General features: G+C 45.2%; 1 protein-coding gene across 5 annotated transcripts in view; it reads left to right on the top strand.

The window, feature by feature from the left end:
* Positions 1-19383, top strand: part of PTPRC (protein tyrosine phosphatase receptor type C) — a 297791-nt gene that overhangs the window by 213337 nt on the left and 65071 nt on the right. For all 5 annotated transcript variants that reach the window (XM_075322141.1, XM_075322140.1, XM_075322139.1 and 2 more), the window contains 3 exons: positions 4350-4410; positions 11375-11483; positions 14032-14066. In XM_075322141.1, coding sequence (XP_075178256.1) covers positions 4350-4410; positions 11375-11483; positions 14032-14066 — 205 coding nt within the window. The remainder of the gene's footprint in view (positions 1-4349; positions 4411-11374; positions 11484-14031; positions 14067-19383) is intronic.

The raw sequence follows: 19383 nt of genomic DNA, 5'->3' as shown, positions 1-19383 counted from the left end.
GCACGCCAGCACAGTGAGTGTACACAGTGCAATGGCAGGGCGACAAGCTCCGGTCCCATGCTGTTATGTGACCGGAGCATGGGACCCGGAAGTTGCCGCGCCGCCATTGCACTGTATGAAACCGGCGAAAAGCGTCCCAATCCGCCGCCGCCGCTGCCCTCCACGATCTGCCACCTGTCTCCCCAATCTGCTGCCCGCACCCCCACCCCTCGTATCTGCTGCCCGCACCCTCACCGCCACACCTCCCAATCCGCCGCCGCCGCTGCCCTCCGCGATCTGCCACCTGTCTCCTCGATCTGCTGCCCGCACCCCCACCCCTCGTGATCTGCTGCCCGCATCCCCACACCTCCCGATCTGCCGCTGTCCTCCGTGATCTGCCACCTGTCTCCCCAATCTGCTGCCCGCACCCCACCCCTCGTGATCTGCTGCCCGCACCCCCACCCCCACACCTCCCGATCCGCCGCTGCCCTCCGCGATCTGCCACCTGTCTCCCCGATCTGCTGCCCGCACCCTCACCCCTTGTGATCTGCTGCCTGCACCATCACCCTTCCCGATCCGCCGCTGCCCTCCTCCGTCTGCCACAGTGTCACCGCTCTCCCCGATCTGCTGCCCGGCCCCTCCCCCTCGTGATCGGCTGCGCGCCCCCTCTCCTCCGTTATGCGCTGCGCGCCCCCTTTCCCCCGTTATGCGCTGCGCGCCCCCTCTCCTCCGTTATGTGCTGCGTGCCCCCTCTCCTCCGTTATGCGCTGCGCGCCCCCTCTCCTCCATTATGTGCTGCGTGCCCCCTCTCCTCCGTTATGCACTGCGTGCCCCCTCTCCTCCTTTATGCGCTGCCCGCCACTCCCCCTCGTTTTCGGCTGGCGCCCCCTCCCCTCCGTGATGTGCTGCCCACTCCCCCCCACCTCTCACCCCTGTGATCGGCTACCCGCCCCCTTCCCCTGTCACCCCCGTGATCTGTGCTCCCTCCCCTGTCACCCCCATGATCTGTGCTCCCTCCCCTGTCACCTCCGTGATCTGTGCTCCCTTACCTGTCACCCCCGTGATCTGTGCTCCCTCCCCTCTCACCCCCGTGATCTGTGCTCCCTCCCCTGTCACCCCCGTGATCTGTGCTCCCTCCCCAGTCACCCCCGTGATCTGCTGTCCGCTCTCCCGCCACCTCTCACCCCCATGATCTGTGCTCCCTCACCTCTCACCCCCGTGATCTGCGCTGCGCTCCCTCTCCCACCTCTCACCCTCCCCGATCTGCTGCCTCCTTCATCTCCTGTGATCCTGCTGCCTAGATCCATCCTGTAAGGTAACTATCCCCAATCTCACCTCCCACTCCCCATCCCCCCATCCACCCTTCACCCCATCCTCTGCCACTCCTGCATCCCCTGCGCTCTCTCCCATCCGCCCCCACCCTATCCCAGCCGCCTCCACCCTATCCCAGCTGCCTCCGTCTCACAATCACAGATGCTCCCTTTATATGCCGCTGCCCCCCCATCTGCCGCCCCCCCCTCATCTGCCGCTGTTCTGATCCATCCTGTAAGTATTGTTCGTGGCTCTTTTCTAACTATCCCCAATCGCATCTCCCACTCCCTCTCCCCTCCTCCTCCCCCACCCGCTTGCCGCCAAGTGCTGATCAGCTACATGATTGGCTGATCAGGTACGTAATTGTTGCTCTAGTTTTTGCTTTTTTTGTGCACCCCAAATAAAAAAAAAACAAAAAAAAAACTTGAACAATTAGGTACCTGATCAGCAAGCGTCCTGCAGTCGTACTCAACTTTGGACAGGACTTTTTTCCATCCCGCCTAGTCCCCCCCCCCTTTTTTGCAGAACATTCGTGTGTGCGCCCTGTTTTTTTTTTTCTATGCCATGGGGGGTCTAGTTTCCAAAATGGGGTCACATGTGGGGGAGCTCCACTGTTTCGGCACCTCAGGGGGTCTCCAAACACAACATGGAATACGCTAATTATCCCAGACAATTTTGCGTTTGAAAAGTCAAATAGCGTTCCTTGCATTCCGAGCCCTGCTGTGTGCCCAAACATTTGATTTCCACCACATATGAGGTGTCTGTGTACTCAGGAGAAATTGCACAATACATTTTATGGTGCAATTTTTCCTGATACCCTTGTGAAAAAAAACCTACCTGGTTAAAGTAACAATTTTGTGGTTTTGTGGTAAACCTTTTTTTACCACAAAACCACAAAATTGTTACTTTAACCAGGTAGGTTTTTTTTTCACAAGGGTATCAGGAAAAATTGCACCATAAAATGTATTGTGCAACAACATGGTGCGGCTAACGATTCCAGCTAATTTTCTGTTCAAAAAGTCAAATGACGCTCCTTCCCTTCCGAGTCCTGTGGTGCGCCCAACCAGTGGTTTTTCGCCACATATGAGGTATCTGCGTGCTCAGAAGAAATTGCCCAACAAATTTTGGGGGTTCATTTAATCCTGCTACCCTTGTGAAATGCAATATTTGAGACTAAATTAACATTTTTGTTGCAAAAAATAAAATGTTCATTTTCTCCTTCCACATTGCTTTAGTTACTGTAAGGGTATGTGCGCACGTTGCTTTTTACCTGCTTTTTACCTGCTTTTTTGCTGCTTTTTCTTCTGCGCTGTTTAATGCCAAAATGGATGTGTTCTTCTATTCAAGCAAAGTCTATGGGAATTTGGGTTTCTTGTTCACACTATGTTGTTCAAAATGCTGCCTTTTTGTGGCAGAACTTTGGTCAAAAACTCAGCTTTTCAAAGAAGCAACATGTTAATTGTTTTTGCCATTTGGGTTTTGCACTGCAAAGCTGAGTTTTTGACCAAAGTTCTGCCACAAAAAGGCAGCATTTTGAACAACATAGTGTGAACAAGAAACCCAAATTCCCATAGACTTTGCTTGAATAGAAGAACACATCCATTTTGGCATTAAACAGCGCAGAAGAAAAAGCAGCAAAAAAGCAGGTAAAAAGCAGGTAAAAAGCAACGTGCGCACATACCCTAAAGCACCAGAAGGGTTAATAACCCTGTTGAATGTGGTTTTGAGTAGCCTGAGGGGTGCCTTTCTTGGAATGGTGTCACTTTTGGGTGTTTTGTGTCATGTAGACCTTTCAAAATCGCTTCAAATGTGATGTGGTCCCTAAAAAAAGTGGCTTTGTAAATTTTCTTGTAAAAATGAGAAATTGCTCATAAACTTTGAACCCCTATAACTTCCTTAATTTTTTTTTCCCCAAAATTGTTCTGATGTAAAGTAGACATGTGGGAAATGTTATTTATTAATTATTTTGTGTCATATGTCTCGTTGATTTTAGAGCATAAAAATTCAAAGTTCGAAAATTACAAAATTTTCAAAATTTTCGCGAAATTTCTGTTTTTTTCACAAAGAAACACAAAAAATATCGGCCTAAATTTACCACTAACATGAAGCCCAATATGTCACGAGAAAACAATCTCAGAATCACTGGGATCCATTGAAGCGTTCCAGAGTTATAGCCTCATAAAGTGACACTGGTCAAAATTGCAAAAAATGGCCTGGTCTTTAGGGTCAAAATAGGCTTGGGGCTGAAGGGGTTAAAGTAGAAAAACAAGAAAAAATAAAAAAGGGAAACGTATAAGGATAAATGCAAACTATGTTCTTGTGTCAAACTATGTAATTGTGTTTAAACTATGCCACACTTATCTTCAATCCCCGCACACTTTACTTCAGTACCTCGCACGTAATTTTTTTTTAATTAATTATTTATTTTATTTTTTGGCTAAATACAAGGCTAAGCACCCTTTAGTGCCACATGAAAGTCACTAAAGGGTGCCAGCTTAGAATATGTAGGGGGGTGGGACATTATATATGTCTTTCTCATCTATTATCTATCTATCTATCTATTCATCTATCCATCTTTCCCTCTATCCATTATCTATCTATCTATCTATCTATCTATCTATTATCTATCTATTATCTATATTATTTATTGCAGTTACAGCATAAAAAAATGGAGGGACCAACCTGCGGAAAAACCGCGGCAAAAACGCGGCAAAATCACGGCAAAAACGCATGCATTTTTCCCGCGGTTTTGGTGCGCTTTTTTACCGCAGGTGTGGTAATCATCAACTCCCAGAAGTTTCTCAAGAAATGTTCTTGAGAAAAATCACTTTTCTAGTGCGCACATAGCAAGAGTTGACCGGGTAATTGTGTTGATTTCATACTCTGATATGTAAATGTATGTCATTCATTTTTGTTTTCCAATGTGACCCTTTTATGATCTGTTGCCTAGGAAAGAACAAAAAAGGAATCCGGCCACAGCTTTCTTTATTCCTTTATTGAATTTTGTCACAGAGAATCAAATGAATTGTGAAAGTTTCATTTTTATATTTTCCTTGCAGATCTACTATAATAATGGTATATTCCCAGGACCGCATGAAACAATTATAATAACAACAAGATGTAAGTAGATTGATGGATCCATTTTTGAAGAATGAATCTATCACTTTTTGGCTCGCTCACACGGGTGTATGATCTCTCATGCGAGAGAACTGGGCCAATTATGTTAATGAAACTTCGCTCAAGCTCTGATCTAAGGCCGGCTTCTTACTTGCGAGTTTCTCGCAGTAGTGCAATGCGAGAAAATCTCGCATTGCACTCGGACACGTTAATCAATGAATCAGCTCTCATCTGCGATTTTTTTTCTCACTCCAAATCGGACTGAGAAAAAAATCGCAGCCAGCTGCTATTTGAAGAGTTTCTCGTGCGAGTCTCTCCAATGCAACTCTATGGGAGCGTGAAAAAAAAGGATGTCACAGGGACCAGCACTCACACCATCCTAGTGACATCCGTTTTTCTAAATACATTTATCGCATGTGTCACAAAGCACTGGAAATGAGTTAGGTCTCATAATGTCGGTCAATCTCTATCTCTGTCAGTCGGTCTCTCCCTCTCGGTCTCTATTCTCTCTCTGTCGGTCGGTCTGTTGGTCGGTCTCTATCTCTGTCGGTCTCTCTCTCTCTCTATGTCCATGTCAGTCTAGTCCTTTCCCCCCCTCTCTCATACTCACCGATCCCCGATCATCAGCGCGGCGCTGCATGGCGTTCACACTGCTCCGGCGGCTTCTCCTCTTTTGAAAAAGCCGGACGCTCATTATTCAATCTCGTATTCCCTGCTTTACCCGCCCACCGGCGTCTATGATTGGTTGCAGTCAGACACGCCCCCAAGATGAGTGACAGCTGTCTCACTTCAACCAATCACAGCTGCCGGTGGGCGGGTCTCTATCATGCAGTAAAAAAAATAAATAAATAATTAAAAAAAAAAACTCGTGTGGTCCCCCCCAATTTTAATACCAGCAAGGGTAAAGCCACATGACTGAAGGCTGGTATTCTCAGGATGGGGAGCCCCACATTATGGGGAGTCCCCCAGCCTAACAATAACAGCTAGCAGCCGTCCAGAATTCCTGCATCCATTAGATGCGACAGTTCTGGGACTGTACACGGCTCTTCCCATTTTGCCCTGGTGCGTTGACAAACGGGGTAATAAGGATTTAATGGCAGCAGCCCATAGCTGCCACTAAGTCCTAGATTAATCATTGCAGGCGTCTATGAGACACCCCCAATGATTAACCGGTAATTTAAAGTTAATAAACACACACAGTGAAAAAATCCTTTATTTGCAATAATAAACACGATCAAATACCCTCGTTCACCACTTTATTAAGCCCCAAAACCCCCCCCAGCTCCGGCGTAATCCACGGAGGTCCCGCGTCGCTTCCAGCTCTGCTACATGAAGGTGACAGGAGCTGCAGAAGAACACCGCCGTTCCTGTCAGCTCCACGCAGCAACTGAGGTGAGCCACGCGATCAGCTGTGCTGTCACTCAGATTACCCGCGGCCACCGCTGGATCCTCCAACAGTGACAGCAAGTCGCCAGAGTGACAGCGATAAAGTCACAGGTGAGTTGCGGTCTCGGGTGGAGGATCCAGCTAGCCGCGGGTAGCCTGAGTGATGGCAGCGCTAATCGCGTTGCTCACTTCAGTCACTTAGGGGATAAGCGGTCACCGGTGAGTCCTTCACGGGTGACCGCTAATCAGGATGCGACACACAGACAGAGCTGCAGGATGACAATGAAGTTGGGTGAAGTACATCCGACTTCATTCTGATCGTGCGGCTCTGTCTGTGTCTGCTGTCAGCGACTATTCAGCTCTGCTGAATGGCAGATGACATAGAAAAAAGGGATCCCATATGCATCAAACATGCATTACACACGATCTGTTAGTCATTAAATAATTTATAAAAGGCATCGCGCTTGCATTGCACATTGACCTAACGTGAACTAAAATCGGCCGAGTTTTTTTCATGCAACTCGGACCGATTTTACACACATAAATGTGTTTCCAGCCTAAGTGAGATTTTACTATGAGCCGATTCTCTTGCATGCAAAAATCGGATCACAGGTAAGGAGAGGATGGAGAACATAATTTCTCCATTGTCTGTGCTGGCGTGTAACAGACTGCATTTGGATGACATCCAAGTGCAGTCCAATGATTTCATGCACTAATAGACTTGAATTAGTGCACGCCATCTGATATACGCTGTGTTATTCACAGCATGCTGCAATTTGGCATTGCCTAGCAAGTTGGCATCAACCCATAGTATAACACTAGGCTGAGTGCTACGGAGTGATATAACTAATCTAAGTTCTTGGATCTTTGTATTATACTTAGCAGCCATCGTTTTCAGCTGTTCCTAGTGCCACTTTAATCCCACTCCTCCATCTTGTGAATACAACTTTTGACTGACCAGAAGTCAAAGGTAACGGTCACAAAATCTCAATGTAAGTCTGAGTCTTGTTCTTGCTCTCATAGCCTTACATTGAGTTGTGACTTCCGGATTGTCCAGGAAACAATGGAGCGAAAGTGCAAAAGACTGATCAGAGCACTGCCAAGAACTGAAGAAGACAGCGGCTGATATGTATAAAACTGGGGGCAGAGATCTTAGACTGGTTGCACCACTCGAGCAATGCAGTAAAAAAACGCTAGCTTGTTGCTTTAAATAAATATAATTCTGTGCCATACATGTGCTCTCAGAGATGAGACTAGACTCCAACATATATTCAGACCCCAGAACAGAACTCAAAGAAAATTCACACCAGACTTCAAATTTTATTTTGAACTCAGACTTGATAATAAGACATCAAAGTTCTTTTGGTCTCTTGATCCCTTATTACATCAGATTACACTCCAAAATGTATTCAGACCTCAAACTAAACATCCAAATAAATTAAAAACCAAAAGTCAATCCAGACCATTAATGGGGTTGCACCCTGTTAGCTTCTTTTTTGCTCATAGGTTGAGTGATATGTAAGATAACAAACTGAGCTGATCCTACATTGCTGCTGGTATTTTTACTCGTAAGTAAAATATATCTACTTCAGCAATGTATTACTCCAATTCCCAAAAAAGTTGGACGCTGCGTAAAGTGTAAAGAAAACAGAATACAATGAAGTGGAAATCTTTTATAGCCATATTTTATTCAGAATAAAACATACAGTAGAACACAGATCAGAAGGTGAAAAGTAGACATTTGTCCATTTCATTTTAAGGAATTAAAGGGGTTATCAAAGTTTAGGATGAAGGTCTGCAGGCACTCCATGTGCTGTGACCTCCTAATCCTTACAGCGTGCCCATGCATGCTGTCCGAATTCTCCGGTGCCAGAAGTAAGAGCATGCAGCCAGTGACATGACTACAAGTATGCGATTTGTACACTTTGGCCACATACTGACTATCACTCAGAGCAAGTGAATTGTACACGGCCAAGCACATTTATTTGGTATGTGATCTTATTATTATTATTATTATTATTATTATTATTATTTATTTATAGAGCACCATTGATTCCATGGTGCTGTACATGAGAAGGGGGTTACATACAAAATACATATACAAGTTACAGTAGACAGACTAGTACAGAGGGAAGAGGGCCCTGCCCTTGCGGGCTTACATTCTATAGGATTATGGGGAGGAGACAGTAGGTGGGGTGTAGGTGGGGCGGCAGCTCCGCACGGTGGTGGGGCGGCAGCTCCGCACGGTGGTGGGGCGGCAGCTCCGCACGGTGGTGGGGCGGCAGCTCCGCACGGTGGTGGGGCGGCAGCTCCGCACGGTGGTGGGGCAGTGAGGTCCCACACATAGTATGATGTCCTCTCCATATAGTATAATTACCCCATAGTCCTCCATATAGTATAATTTCCCCATAGTCCTTAATATAGTATGCTTACCCCTATAGTCCTCTATATAGTATAACTACCCCATAGTCCTCTATATAGTATAATTTCCCACAAAGTACTCTATATAGTATAATTACCTCCATAGTCCTCCATATAGTATAATGCACCTCCAATAGTCCTCTTGATTGCATAATTACCCCCATAATCCATATATAGTATAACTTCCCCATAGTCTTCCATATAGTATAATTACCTCCATAGTCCTCCATATAGTATAATGTGCCCCACATAGTCCTCCATATAGTATAATAAACACCCCATAGTCCTCTATATAGTATAATGAAACTCCATAGTCCTCCATATAGTATAATTACCCCCATAGTCCTCCATATAGTATAATCTCATGTATGCAAGTCGTCAAGTGATTGCCTACTTTCGCTGCCAACACTATAGAATTCTGACAGTTTGTGGTGTCCGTGCTGAGAGGATTCAATAGTCTGCACTTACAGTACATAGAGTAAGGGGTAGTTCTCACATAGCGAGATCCCTAGCGAGATCGGTGCTGAGTCACAGGTTTTTTGACGCACCTCATCAGCGATCTCGCTATGTGTGACACTAAGCAGCGACCTGGCCCCTGCTATGAAATCGTTAATTGTTACACACAGTGCTGGTTCATTTTTTGGTCGTTGCTCTCCCGCTGTGAAGCACACATCGCAGTGTTTGACAGTGAGAGACCAACGATCTGAATGTGCAGGGAGCAGGGAGCCGGCGTCTGGAAGCTGTGGACGCTGGCAACCAAGGTACACATCGGGTAACCAAGCGAAGCGCTTTGCTTGGTTACCCGATATTTACCTTGGTTACTAGCGTACGCCACTCTCAGGCTGCCAGTGCTGACTCCCTGCACACGTAGCCAGAGTACACATCGGGTAACTAAGCGAAGCGCTTTGCTTAGTAACCCGATGTGTACCCTGGCTACGAGTGCAGGGAGCCAGCGCTAAGCGGTGTGCACTGGTAACCAGGGTAAATATCGGGTAACCAAGCAAAGCATTTTGCTTAGTTACCCGATATTTACCTTGGTTACCAAGTGCAGCATCGTTTCCACGAGTCGCTGCTGGCTGGTCACTGGTCACTGATGAGATCTGCCTGATTGACAGCTCACCAGTGACCATGTAGCGACACACCAGTGATCCTGACCAGGTCATATCGTGGTTGAAATCGCTGGTACGTCGTTTAGTGAAACGGTACCCTAACTGAAGACTTTCATCAACCTAGAAAACCTCTTTAACTTATTTAGAAATTGATGGCTGCAATAAACCTCAAAAATATTGGAATAAGGTTAACAAAAGTCTGGAAAAGTAAGTGGTACTAATGAAAAACAAATGGAGGGTCAATTTTCATTCAAGTCACACGACTGTATATGAAAAAGAAAACATCTAAAAATGTTCAAACAATTTCACAAAATGCTCCTTAAGATAAAATTACAAAGACTTTGATATATCCAACCATCAACAGTACATAATATTGTACCGCCCCGGGGCTCAGCCGACTGCCGAGCCTCTCGGATCCGTGCTCGCCGGTGGGTGGCTCGAGTTCTCCACGGACCCGGGGGTCACGTCGCTCTGAAAGTGGGTTGGCGCTACACGTAGGGACTTCGGTGGGGAGGTCCATGGCCGGAGCTGCGGTGGTTTGCAGGGGATTTAAGTTCGTGACGCCACCCACGGGTTGTAGTGAATAGATGGACACCACCGTTGCCGTTGACTAGGCTCCCGGGGATGGTGTTGCGCAGCTTGGTGTTGACCCCCTCTGTGGGTAGGGGGATGATGGTCCTGGGGGCCCGAGGGAGGTACTGAGGCGAGGGGATGGATGCGTGCTGGGGTGTCGATGCAGTGCGCGGCCCGAAGGCACTGGTGTACTTACTATGATAAACACGCTGAAGTCTCTGGTAAACCAAACAAGATGATGAACGGTGCCCGCAGCCGGCTGCAGTTTCCTCTTAACGGGTTGGTGGTTTCCACCTTTTTCCTGTACCTCTTTAGTGTAAACGTTATGATTCTTATGCCTAAGCAACGGTAGTCCGCTCCCTGGCTTGCTATGTGTCGGGAGAGCCCTGTTTGCCCACAGACGCTGGCCCCTTGGCTCTCTATGCCTTGGCGGTGGCTTTACCCTAATGGTTGGGCTGTTGTCTTCAGTCGGGTCTTGTGTGGGAAAGGTCCTAAAGTCCAGTCCTCAATCAGTTGATTTGACTTAGCCTAGTTTTTTCTGGGCCTCGTACTTGGTCTGAGTACCCCTCCTGGTGCTCAGTTTCCAATTGGTTCCCCGGTTCGGTACCGGCGGGCCACCGCCCGTCACCGGTCCCAACTTTTCCACCGGCTGTAATCCCAGCTCCTTCAGGCGGCCACCACTGTCTGCCTCTTTGCCAGAGGTGACTGGGCTCCAACCCAGACACCTGGTGTAGTCTTTTGGCAGGCCTGAGCACAGGTCTGCCCTTGAACTTGACTCACTTCACTCCATTCCACTGTGAAGACTCATCTAGACTCTAACTCCAAGTTCAACTAACTGTTTTCCCGCCTCCGGGCCTGTGAACTCCTTGGTGGGTGGAGCCAACCACCTGGCTCTGCCCCCCTGGTGTGAACATCAAACCCGTAGGGTGGGGACAAAGGTTTGTAGTTTGGCTGATGTCACCTTTCTAAGGGGAGGGGGTGTGTGTGTGTGCATGGGACTACCTGGGACAACCTGATTAGTCCAGGGCGTCACAATATCATCATAAGAAGAGCAGCTAGAATTCTACACCGGGCAAGAATAGGAAAACATTCCTCTCCCAAACTCCAACAATTGGTCTCCTTATTTTCCGGCATTTACAGACTGTGATTGAGGCTGCTGTATGATGGTAGACATTGCTTTGTCCCAACTTTTATGAGATATGATGCTGCCATCAATTTCTAAAGGTGCTAGTTTTTCCAAATAAAATGGATAAATGTGTAACTTTCACCTTCTGATCTTTGTTCTAAGTTCTGTTGTGAATAAAACATGGCTGTAAAAGATTTCCAAATCATTGCATTCTTCTTTTCTTTACATTTTACACAGTGTCCCAATTCTTTTGGAATGTATTGGGGATGTATTATATTTCACCCATTTACAATAATGTATTTTACTGCTATAATTTTCTGACATTTTCCATTGTTGATTGTGTGTCTTCCAGATAATGATAAAGCCCTCATTGGATTCTTGGCTTTCTTTATAATTATCACTTGCTTGGCCCTGATCCTCGTTATGTATAAAATCTACAAACTGCAGAAAAGATCTTCATGGTAATGTGGAAACTTTTTTTATAATCATACACACAACTTGGTATCATGCGTCATGTACTTTAAGTATATTTCTAACTGAAACTTCTACCTACTATGGGCCATTTATAATACTATACGGAAGAAGGACTTTTGCCTTCTTCAGGCACCCAGAACACTCTTCAGGCAACTCTATGAAGATAATCCTGATTATAATTTATGTATTTACCCAAAACATTGCCACATTCAAACCCTTTGGGGCTGTTTGGGCACTTTTTATGTTATTTCCTAGCTTTGTCAGTCATCGTGTCCATCAAGCCACCATCAATCTTGTTATTCTGAAGGCAGTATAACAGAGACAGAAGCATAGGAGAGACGGAAGGAACGTAGAAAAGACTGGTGGTATTAGATTTTGCATGGTTGGTGTGTATTAGAGCAGAATGCACAAATTATGACATTTTGATACTTAAATTTATATACAAATAAAATAAATTTCAGTACATACCATTCAAACACAAATCAAGTCTATATGTGAATCAGTGCTATTTAGCATCATCATTGTCACCATTAAACAATGTACAGTACATATTAGATCATGGCTAATTTATGCCTTCTTCTTAGTAAAGGGACCTGACACACCTTCTAGTTGTGGTGCTCAGTCAAATCCCACTTATTCACTTAATAGTAATGAAACATTTGGCACTCCTAGTTGATATTAAGTATTTTATAATTTTATTTACAATCCAGTGTTACTGTAATAATTCACTCCTAAAAGGGGTTTTCCCATGAACAAAATTCATTTCAAAGTTGATTTAATCAATAGATCTTGGAATAATAATAATTTCCACAATTGGATGAGTTTAACAAAAATGTTCCTGTGCCAAGATAATTGTATCAATGTGCCCCTGTTATGTGTTGTGTAATGGCCGTGTCTGACCGTACAGGGACATGGTCTGATCATACCACATCTCCTGGGTATAGAAGGAAGTAGAAAAGTATACAGACATTACATCACAGGATCACCAATAATTCTTTCTTTGTGGTAAAATGTTTTTAAAAACAGGTAAGGAAATGCTTTACCTCCCAGAAAGAATCAGCTGTAATCATATAGTATGCTAGCTTTATACTCTTTTGCATTCTCACCGGTCCAGGAGATGTGGTTTGATCAGACCATGTCCGTGTACGGTCAGACACGACCATTACACAGTACATAACAGGGACACATTTAATAGATTATCTCAGAACAGGAACATTTTATTAACACATCCGATTGTGTAAATTATTCTTTATTTAAATTTAAATAAATTTATTATAGATCCAAGATCTATTAATTAAAATCAACTTTAAAATGAACTCTGCGGGGGAACCCCTTTAAGTGGTCCTTCAAACAGTCAGATTGTTGACTAGAATAGAATTGGTCAGTTACCTTTAATGATCCAATCACAATGGAGCCTTACACCTGTGTGTCATGTAATCATAGTAGGTTTTATCTACTTCTCACTGAGAGTGATTGTTAGTGTGAGGCCACACGGGGATTAGTCCGAGTCCTCACATGACATTCTGCTCACGCTCGCAGCACAGCGGGAGCCGAGTGTCGTGCGAGTGTCACGCGACTGTGGTTCGATCATGCAATCAGACCACAGTTGGGGAGGGGAGGGCCGGTGCTGCGGAGGGGAGGGCCGATGCTGCAGAGGGGAGGGGCGGTGCTGCAGAGGGGAGGGTCGGCGCTGCGGAGGGGAGGTATTTATCTCCCTATCTCCTCCATTGCCGGCTGATGCAAAAATCGCACTGCTCTCGCGTTACACCGGTGCAATGCGAGTGCAATGCGGTTTCTCTTGCCCCTAGAGACTTGAATGGGTGCGAGTGAAACAGGATCACATTCCACCCGCGGCATGCTGCAACTGTTTTCTCAGTCCTATTAGGGCTGAGAAGATAATCACTCATGGGAGAGACCCCACAGAGTAATATTGGTCCGAGTGGAATGCGTTTTTTTATTGCATTCCACTTGCTCTATATTACTCGCCGTGTGGCTGACCCTTACAGATCTTCACCGTAATCGGGAGCAAAAACCCAAATGGAAGATTTATTAGGACTGGTGCCTTAAAAAATAATTAACTGACAGTAGCTGCAGTAAGATGCACCTATTTTATTTAGATTGGGACATTACTGGCCACCTGTCTAAAGTTAAAGTGATTGTCCAGGATAAATTGAAAAATCTGCAATCCCTCAACATGACTGTGATTCAGACAGTGTCGCAAATCTCTTGTGTTCCCCATGTGGGTGGGTGCTCAGGAGAACATGTATGTGATTCACATATTTGTGGTCATGTGGTGGAGAGACTTATTTCATTAATTTCAAAGATTAATGATAACGTCTGGCAAATATGTTGGGTTGCAGGAGGCCTAATCTTTCTTAATAAGTGCCATTCACGTTCCAAAAATTGGCAACAAAAGCAGAAAACAGAAAAGTGATGCAAATTATTGTGCAGATATCATATGATATTTTTTATTCTGGTTTGTCTCTATATTTTTATGTTTAAAAACTGTGTTAACCTATATTCTTAATATTACAGCAATTTTCGAGATGACTTTCCATTAATTGAGCAAGGTAACTGATTTTATAATAGACAACTAATTCAACAAAAATGCCAAAAATTGTATAACTGTTTTTAATAACCTTTTTTTATTTTCTATAAGTTCTCACTTATAGATGCCTTTTAAGATATATTCACATAATTTGTTGCAGAAATTTCATACTGAAAATTAAAGTATCTTAATTAGTTTGCATTGGCATTTGAGTGGGACAGAACTGTGTGTACATCAATGAACTCGGATACAGCAGGCCTCATTTGAAACAGGTTTTGCATAAAAGGCTTCTGTCAGTAGTATCAACCCTCCTAACATGTCTATATAGGTATGCAGGTCACAGAAAGCGGAATAATATGATACCTTGATATTTGCAATCCTTTGCTTTATACCAGAAAAATCACTGCTTTTCTTATTTGTAAATGGGCTGTTAAGATCTATGTGCCGGACACTGATCTCCATGAGAATTTGCTTCCTGAGATTATTATAAATTAAAGGGTAGAGTTACCTGTGTGAGACATGTAATGACTGACAGTTTGCTCTCCTGAACTCACTGCAAAGCTGTTTGTGATTATAATAACTGACACTTCTGCAAGTCCTCTCAGCTTCAGTCTCCATATCACAGGCAGATAGTGTTGCAATATTGTTGCAATACAAGAGAGCTGCAGCAACTGTGTTTGTAAGAAGATAAAGTTCAGTCCTGCTGTTCTCTGTTAGTTACATATCTTACACTGGTAACGCTCCCTGTCATTTAAAAGAAACCTGGAGGCAAATCCTCTCAGAAACCAGTGTCTGGCCAATAATACATAGATCACAGATGTCAAAGTATCATTTTATTTAGCTTCCTATGACCTACATGATCATATACACGGCTTAGGAGGGTTCATACTATTGAAAGATTACCTATAATAACCCCTTCATGACCTTAGACATACCATTACTTCCACGGTTGTGTCAATCCCTTTGATGCCTGCCTGCATGTTTCCCCACACGTCGGCAAATCTGATCAGCCGACATGTGCAGCCAACAGGTATCACCATGTTCACAAATGCCCAGTCTATCAAAATATAAAATAGTGTAGATTAATCTGATCTGTAGAGTGCGTAATGAGAAAAAAAAAATCAAAACTCCAGAATTACGTTCTTTTAGTTGGCTGACAGTATGGAGCCTTGCTCCATAGACTTACATTGAAGAAAGAAGCTCCACCCCACACAATGGCCATTGTGCCAGCCAACAAGGAAAAAGCTTGCCTACGTGTGATTGGAACGGCACTGGAAACGAGCAAGATGGCAATTGATAAGAATAGCAATACACATGATTAGATAAGTTATTAGGACAGTTTATGAAACAAAAAGTTTGTTGTGAATGGATGTTAGATAACAGTTGTGTATCAGAAATATAATATATGAGAATATGATATAGTCTTACTGCTGGATATTAGAGTGATGCTTAAAAGGGTTGCCTGGGGCTAAACATTTGATGACCTATGCGTTGTGTAGGATATGGATAGGTCAACCGTGGAGGAGCGTTAGACCAGGCTGGTTCATCAGTGTCCGCCAATATAATAGCGGTTTTCTCATGTGAGGCTTTCTATTTGAGGAGGCTGTTGGGCAGGTCTGGTGACATGCTCCTCCACCAGTAGCCATTTTAATACTTTACAGCTTTGCAGTTTATGAAGAAGGAGCACTAACAAGTGTAGGAGGGGAGCCAATCATACCTGTAGTAAGTGCCACAAAATAATTTCTTCAACACATCAGTGAAAATATTATTATTTATTTGTAGAGCACCACTTATCCTATACTGCTGTACATGAGAATGGGTTACATACAAAATAAAGCTATAAGTTACAGTAGGCAGACTGATACAGAAGGGTGAGAGGCAGGAGGAAAAAACCCTAACCTTGTTGGCTTACATTCCACAGGATAATGGGGAGAAGACAATAGGTGGGAGGAAAATATAGATAATGTGGCCAACCACGTTAACCAGCCAGCAATAGACAGTGTAATAAAATAGTTATAGAAGGCAAACAGTGCAAAATTTTTAATAAAACGCAATTGCAAAAATGATTTTTTAGCCCCAATTCCATGTGTTTATGTAAAAAAAAAATTGTCCACAAAGGTGGAGAACTAGTGATGAGCGAGTACTAAAAAGCTCGGGTGCTCGAAGCTCGGGCCGAGCATCCCAAGATACTCGTGTACTCGGGCCGAGCAACGAGCCCAATGTTATCCTATGGGAGACCCGAGTATTTTTGTGAAATGACCACCGGCAGCATGTAGAAACCCTAAAAATGGCACAAAAGTCTCCGAAGAGTGCTCAAATGACATGGCAACAGCATGGGGAAGACCCCTTGAAGCATTTATCACTGAAAAGTCACAGCTGTGAACAATTTTGTCCGCGTTTTACGCCATTTTCACGGACTCACCAGAAAACCTTCCAAAATGACCCCAAAATGATTTTTCATGGCGGAAATGTTAAGGGCACATACCCAATAGTGAGATAGAGCTGGTGTATGTTACTTTTTGAGATTAATACATGAAAGATTTTACGTGAAAACATTGTGTGGCACTCCGATGTCCCTGAGAAGAGACGTACATGAAGGCCTCTTGAGTCTAATGTGCCCATTTTGAGGAAGTGAGTCTTTGTAGTATTTTCCTTTGCCAGGGCAGTCCAAAATTGTGAGGTTCACCAATGCCCCTGCATACAGACGTGCATGAGGGCCTGTAAACCTGAAGTGCCCATTGGAAGGAAGTGGGTCTATTGTAGTATAGCCCTTAGGCAGGGCAGCCAAAAATTGGGAGGCTCCACGTTGTCCCTGGGTAGAGACGTGCATGAGGGCCTTTAAACCTGAAGTGCCCATTGTAAGGAAGTGGGTCTATTTCAGTATAGCCCTTTGCCAGGGCAGCCAAAAATTGGGAGGCTCCACATTGTCCCTGGGTAGAGACGTGCATGAGGGCCTCAAAACATTAAGTGTCCATTTTAAGGAAGTGGGTGTATTATAGTATAGCCCTTAGGCAGGGCAGCCAAAAATTGGGAGGCTCCACGTTGTCCCTGGGTAGAGACGTGCATGATGGCCTGTAAACCTGAAGTGCCCATTGTAAGGAAGTGGGTCTATTTCAGTATAGCCCTTTGCCAGGGCAGCCAAAAATTGGGAGGCTCCACATTGTCCCTGGGTAGAGACGTGCATGATGGCCTGTAAACCTGAAGTGCCCATTGTAAGGAAGTGGGTCTATTTCAGTATAGCCCTTTGCCAGGGCAGCCAAAAATTGGGAGGCTCCACATTGTCCCTGGGTAGAGACGTGCATGAGGGCCTCAAAACATTAAGTGTCCATTTTAAGTAAGTGGGTGTATTATAGTATAGACCTTAGGCAGGGCAGCCAAAAATTGGGAGGCTCCACGTTGTCCCTGGGTAGAGACGTGCATGATGGCCTGTAAACCTGAAGTGCCCATTGTAAGGAAGTGGGTCTATTTCAGTATAGCCCTTTGCCAGGGCAGCCAAAAATTGGGAGGCTCCACATTGTCCCTGGGTAGAGACGTGCATGAGGGCCTCAAAACATTAAGTGTACATTTTAAGGAAGTGGGTGTATTATAGTATAGCCCTTAGGCAGGGCAGCCAAAAATTGGGAGGCTCCACGTTGTCCCTGGGTAGAGACGTGCATGAGGGCCTCAAAACATTAAGTGTCCATTTTAAGGAAGTGGGTGTATTATAGTATAGCCCTTAGGCAGGGCAGCCAAAAATTGGGAGGCTCCACGTTGTCCCTGGGTAGAGACGTGCATGATGGCCTGTAAACCTGAAGTGCCCATTGTAAGGAAGTGGGTCTATTTCAGTATAGCCCTTTGCCAGGGCAGCCAAAAATTGGGAGGCTCCACATTGTCCCTGGGTAGAGACGTGCATGAGGGCCTCAAAACATTAAGTGTCCATTTTAAGGAAGTGGGTGTATTATAGTATAGCCCTTAGGCAGGGCAGCCAAAAATTGGGAGGCTCCACGTTGTCCCTGGGTAGAGACGTGCATGAGGGCCTCAAAACATTGTTCCCATTGCAAAGGAGCGGGTCTCCTGTCGTTGTAATGTCCATTCTGCAAAGAATGGGCGAAAAAATTTACCACTGGGGGTATACCTGAAACAAAGGCCTAAGTATTGCAATTTGTAACGGTCATCATCATGGTGGCGCATGAGGAGAAGGAGGAGGAGTCCAGCGATTATCCAAAGTCCAGAAGTGTGTACCCATGGGTGAGTGGAGGTACATGGCAAACTTTAAATTCCGCTCTCATTTGCTGGTGGTGTGGTGAAGTCTGGCCCAATTCAACCCTTGTTCATCTTGATCAGAGTCAGCCTGTCAGCATTTTCAGTTGACAGGCGGGTGCGTTTATCTGTAATGATTCCACCTGCGGCACTAAAAACACGCTCTGACAAAACGCTAGCAGCAGGGCAGGCCAGGACTTCCAAGGCGTAGAGAGCCAATTCATGCCATGTGTCCAGCTTGGATACCCAATAATTGTAAGGCACAGAGGAATGTCGGAGTACTGTTGTTCGATCTGCAAGGTACTCCTTCAGCATCTGGGCAAACTTAGGATTTCTTGTGGCACTACCCCGCACCTCAGGGGCTGTGGTACGTGAGGGGCTGAGAAAACTGTCCCACATCTTAAAGACTGTTCCCCTACCTCTGGCGGATTGGACTTGTGCCTCTCTCGGCTGTACGCCTCGGTTGTCCACTGATTCATGACCTATGCCGCTAGCGTTTTGTGAGGGGAATGCTTTGCCTACTTCCGTGAGTATGGCCTTCCGAAACTGCTGCATTTTGGTTGACCTCTCCTCCACGGGAATAAGAGACAAAAAGTTCTCCTTGTAGCGTGGGTCTAACAGTGTTACCAACCAGTAATGATTGTCGGCCAAGATGTTCTTAACGCGAGGGTCACGAGACAGGCAGCTTACCATAAAGTCAGCCATGTGCGCCAGACTCTTAACAGCCAGGACTTCAGTAGCCTGACCAACAAGATGACTGAACATGCTGTCCTCCTCCTCCTCCTCCTCCTCCTCCTCCTCAACTACCCTGTCCTCTGGCCAGCCACGCTGAACCGAGGATATGACTGGTGTGCATGTCATATCCTCAATTTGGCCGGAGAGTTGCTCCATGTCTTCATCCTCCTCCTCGTCATAGTCCTCCACTGCACGTTGTGATGAGACGAGGCTGGGCTGTGTGTTATCACCCACACCCACTACTGTTTCTTGCTGCAACTCATCGCGCTCCGCCTGCAATGCATCATGTTTGTTTTTCAGCAGAGACCGTTTTAGAAGGCAGAGTAGCGGTATGGTGACGCTAATAATGGCGTCATCACCACTCA

This window comes from Anomaloglossus baeobatrachus, chromosome 8 (genome assembly GCF_048569485.1).
Source record: "Anomaloglossus baeobatrachus isolate aAnoBae1 chromosome 8, aAnoBae1.hap1, whole genome shotgun sequence".
Lineage (NCBI taxonomy): Eukaryota > Metazoa > Chordata > Amphibia > Anura > Aromobatidae > Anomaloglossus > Anomaloglossus baeobatrachus.
Note: the sequence above shows the minus strand (reverse complement) of the source record. Positions and strands in the feature narration are given on the sequence as shown.